This window comes from Nicotiana sylvestris, chromosome 5 (assembly GCF_000393655.2).
Source record: "Nicotiana sylvestris chromosome 5, ASM39365v2, whole genome shotgun sequence".
Classification (NCBI taxonomy): Eukaryota; Viridiplantae; Streptophyta; class Magnoliopsida; order Solanales; family Solanaceae; genus Nicotiana; species Nicotiana sylvestris.
Genome location: NC_091061.1, coordinates 134582955 through 134587764, shown reverse-complemented (window position 1 = coordinate 134587764; position 4810 = coordinate 134582955). Strand labels below are relative to the sequence as shown.

At 35.5% G+C, this 4810-nt stretch overlaps 1 protein-coding gene across 1 annotated transcript; it reads right to left on the bottom strand.

Moving 5' to 3' along the window:
- Positions 1 to 275: 275 nt before the first annotated feature.
- Positions 276 to 3909, bottom strand: LOC138869336 (uncharacterized). The gene is made up of 2 exons (XM_070146947.1): positions 2610 to 3909; positions 276 to 1510 (listed from the first exon to the last, which is right to left on the bottom strand). The coding sequence occupies exons 1-2, from the start codon at positions 3907 to 3909 to the stop codon at positions 276 to 278; spliced, it is 2535 nt and encodes an 844-aa protein (XP_070003048.1).
- Positions 3910 to 4810: the final 901 nt, after the last annotated feature.

The following is a 4810-nucleotide window of genomic DNA, read 5'->3' as shown; positions in this document are numbered from 1 at the left end:
GCCTTTAACCCCATTTCCTTTGATGATCTTTCAACTGCCTCTCTAGATAGGCCTTTTATAAGTGGATCCGACATGTTATATCTTGATTTTACGTAGTCAATTATGATAACACCACTAAAGAGTAGTTGTCTAACGGTATTGTATCTCCGTCGAATATGACGAGATTTTCCGTTATACATAACGCCCCTTGCCCTACCTATTGCCGCTTGACTATCACAATGTATACAAATAGGTGCCAAAGGTTTGGGCCAAAATGGAATATCTTCCGAGAAATTTCAGAGCCATTCAGCTTCTTCACCGGCCTTATCTAAAGCTATGAATTCAGCTTCCATTGTAGAACGGGCGATGCACGTTTGTTTGGATGATTTCCAAGACACTACTCCACCCCCAATTATGAAAACATATCCACTCGTGGATTTAACTTTAGATGATTCGGTAATCCAGTTTGCATCACTATATCCCTCGATCACGGAAGGATATTTGTTATAATGCAAAGCATAATTTTGGGTATGTTTCAGATATCCCAAAACTCGTTTCATTGCCATCCAATGTATTTGATTGGGATTACTTGTAAACCGACTCAGTTTGCTAATAGCACATGCTATATCTGGTCGCGTACAATTCATGATATACATCAAACTTCTCAATACTCTTGCATAGTCCAGTTGTGAATCACTTTCACCTTCATTCTTTTGAAGTGCATAACTCACGTCAATTGGAGTCTTGGCAATTTTGAAATCCAAATACTTGAACTTGTCAAGTACCTTTTCAATGTAGTGAGACCGTGATAATGCTAGACCTTGTGGAGTCTTGTGAATTCTGATTCTTAAGATCACATCAGCAACTCCTAAGTCTTTCATATCGAATTTGCTAGCCAACATGCGTTTTGTAGCATTTATATCTGTCATACTTTTGCTCATTATCAATATGTCATTAACATATAAACAAACAATGACTTCATAACCTGGAGTATTTTTAATATAAACACATTTGTCACACTCGTTGATTTTAAATCCATTTGCTAACATTGTTTGGTCAAATTTTGCATGCCATTGTTTGGGTACTTGTTTAAGTCCATAAAGCGACTTAACAAGTTTGCACACTTTCTTTTCTTTACCAGGAACAACAAAACCCTCAGGTTGTTCCATATAAATCTCTTCCTCTAATTCTCCATTTAAGAAAGCTGTTTTAACATCCATTTGATGGATTTCAAGACCATACACGACCGTTAGTACCACTAACACCCTAATAGATGTTATCCTTGTTACTGGGGAGTAAGTGTCAAAGTAATCACGGCCTTCCTTTTTTCTATAACCTTTGACAACAAGTCTTGTCTTATATTTGTCAATAGTGCCATCAGTTTTAATTTTTCGTTTAAAGATCCATTTTGAACCTAAAGGCTTATTTCCTGGAGGAAGATTAACCAATTCCCATGTATGGTTATCCAAAATTGATTGAATCTCACTATTGACTGCCTCTTTCCAAAATGCTGAATCAGAAGATGACATAACTGCTTTAAAAGTTTTGAGGCTCATTTTCAAGCAAGAATGTCACAAAATCTGGTCCAAAGGAAGTAGATGTTCTTTGACGTTTGTTATGCCTTGGATCTTCTATACTTGGAGTATTTTCCTTTGGTTCTTCCCGAAGTCGTTTAGGTCTTTCACTTAAAGACTAGTATTCAGTTTTATACGGATAGATGCTTTCAAAGAATTTAGCATTATCTGATTCCATTACCGTATTAACATGAATCTCGGGATTATTGGATTTATAAACCAAAAAATCGACATGCTTTACTGTTTGTAGCATATCCAATAAAAACACAATCTACTGTTTTTGGTCCAATTTTAACCCCTTTTAGGTAAAGGAACTTGTACCTTTGCTAGACACCCCCACACTTTGAAATATTTCAAGTTGGGTTTTCTTCCTTTCCATTTTTCATATGGAATAGATTGCATTTTTTTGTGGGGTACTCTGTTGAGTATCCGGTTAGCTGTAAGGATAGCTTCCCCCCACAAACTCTGCGGTAATCCGAAACTTATTAATAAAGAATTCATCATTTCTTTTAATGTCCCGATTTTTCCTTTCCGCAATTCCATTGGATTGAGGTGTGTAAGGTGCAGTAGTTTGATGGATAATTTTAGATTTCGAACATATTTTTGCAAACGGAGATTCATATTCTCCACCTCTATCACTTTTAATAATTTTGATTTTTTATTCAATTGATTTTCTACCTCATTCTTGTATTGCTTAAATGCTTCAATTGCGTCATCCTTACTATTAAGCAAATAAACATAACAATATCTAGTGCAATCGTCAATAAAAGTAATAAAATACTTTTTTCCACCTCAAGATGGTGTCGACTTCATATCGCAAAATGTCAGTATGAATTAAGTCTAAAGGATTTCAATTCCTTTCAACAGACTTATAAGGATGTTTTACAAACTTAGATTCAACACATATTTGACATTTTGATATATTACACTCGAATTTAGGCAATACTTCTAAATTAATTAACTTCCACAAAGTTTTATAATTGACATGTCCTAAACGAATATGCCATAAATCATTTGACTCCAATAAATAAGAAGAAGTTGAAATTTTATTCATACTGTCAACAACCATTACATTGAGTTTGAAAAGGCCCTTCATGAGGTAGCCTTTTCCAACATAAATTTCGTTCTTACTTACAACAACTTTATCAGAAACAAATACACATTTGAATCCATTCTTTACAAGTAAAGAAGTAGAAACTAAATTCTTCCTAATAGTAGGAATATGAAGAACGTTGTTGAGCGTTAACACCTTGCCGGAAGTCATCTTCAGGAATATCTTCCCATAATCTTCAATCTTGGCTGTTGCATTATTTTCCATGGAAATTTCTTCTTCAGGACCAGCAGTAGAGTAAGTCACAAATGCTTCTTTGAAAGCACAAACATGTCGAGTGTCTCCAAAGTCAGTCCACCACTCCTTCGGATTTCCAACTAGGTTGCATTCCGAAAGCATTGCACAAAGATCATCAATGTCATCATTCTTCTCCACTATGTTGGCTTGTCCCTTCTTATTAACCTTTTTCGTGAGACGACAATCATGGCTTTTGTGACCAACTTTTCCACAATTGTAGCAGCTGCCCTTGAATTTCTTTTTGTTCTGCTCCTTAGTTTGTCCAGAAGACCTCTTCCTCTTCTTACTTTTTGGAGCAGTCTCCTCAACGATATTAGCTCCCATGATCGTTGAATTTCCACGAGACTTCTTCTCGGCTGTTTTGTTGTCTTCCTCGATCTTTACATGTATCACAAGATCTTCCAACTTCATTTCTTTGCACTTGTGCTTAAGATAGTTCTTGAAATCTCTCCACGAATGAGGCAATTTTTCAATCATAGCAGCCACTTGAAATGCTTCATTCACGACCATACCTTCAGCAATAAGGTCGTAAAAAATAAGTTGAAGCTCCTGAACTTGGGTTCCCATAGTTTTGTTGTCTATCATTTTATAGTCTAGAAACTTAGAAACCACGAACTTTTTCAAGCATGCATCTTCTGTCTTGTACTTCTTCTCAAGTGCGTCCCATAATTCTTTTGAAGTATTCATTGCAATGTACACATTGTACAAGTCATCCTCTAAAGCACTTAAGATATAGCCTTTGCAAAGAAAATCTACTTGCTTCCACGCCTCAACAACCATGAACTTTTCATTGTCCGGCGTATCCGCAGCAGGCACTGGAGGCTCTTCACTAGTGAATTTCTGCATACCAAGTGTGGTAAACCAGAAGAACACCCTTTGCTGCCATCCTTTGAAGTTGGTTCTAGAAAATCTCCCCGGTTTCTCGGCCGGAGGAACAGCAGTGCAGCTTGACGAGGTTATCGTCGTTGCACCAACAGTCGCAGAAGGATTTCCGTTATCAATTGTCATTTCTCACTGTCAACAACAGAAGAGATCAATTAATGGCAAAACCACAATAGTAAATAATACTGTAATCAATAAACAGTACGTAATAAAAACACCTAAAGTTTTTATATACTGTTTCACAGAAACGATGAAGTTATTTTATGTTCTTCAAATCGTTTTCTGAATTTCAATACTTTGATGAAGTGTTTATATCTTCAAATCAGAATAGTAAAATTCAGACAAAATACAGAATATAATAAATATAATTTCCTTAAGATTGTTATTAATCTGTATTGCTGTAAATAAATAAAACAATAATCTTTCTGAAAACAGAAGCAGAAAGTTAGTAGAAATAAATTCTGAAAACAATATTTGAACTTCAAAATAAATTTTGAAAACGGTATAAAAACAAATCGAGCCCACTGAATACACAGTGTGTACTTAAGGAAATTATTCCCCTCAAGTACCCGAGGTTCTGGAATATATCCTCCCAGGATAGAACGATTTAACTCACTGGAGCGTTGGTACCAAAAACATCGATGAACAGCGAACCACTCGAAGGCTGTAAAACACACTGGAATTTTTGTGCAGAAGAAGAAGAAGATTATCAGAAAATTTCGTAAGTAAATATTCTGGGATTAGAAGGTATATTTATAGCCAATTTGGTACTGTTTCTGAAAAGGTTTGCAACCTTTCAAAACAATCGTAGTTGTTGGAACAGGTTTGACACTGTTTCAGAACAGCCATAGTTGTTGGAAATTTTTTTTTGCGGGAAAATTAAAATGGATTTAAAATAATCCGAGAAAGAAAACGGGCCAATCCGGACCGGGTCGCGGGTTATGGGTTATTCCGAAATAAATTTTTGTTAATTAATTAATTAAATATTTGAAAAGAATTTTGTCCAAAAAGATTAATCAATCAATCT

What these genes read in the sequence shown, in the direction of transcription:
- LOC138869336 (XM_070146947.1), bottom strand. Translation starts at nt 3,909, where the DNA reads ATGACAATTGATAACGGAAATCCTTCTGCGACTGTTGGTGCAACGACG. An exon ending in CAATGTAATGGTTGTTGACA is followed by an intron (nt 1,511 to 2,609) that starts GTATGAATAAAA and finishes CTTTTAAAGCAG; the next exon opens with TTATGTCATCTTCTGATTCA.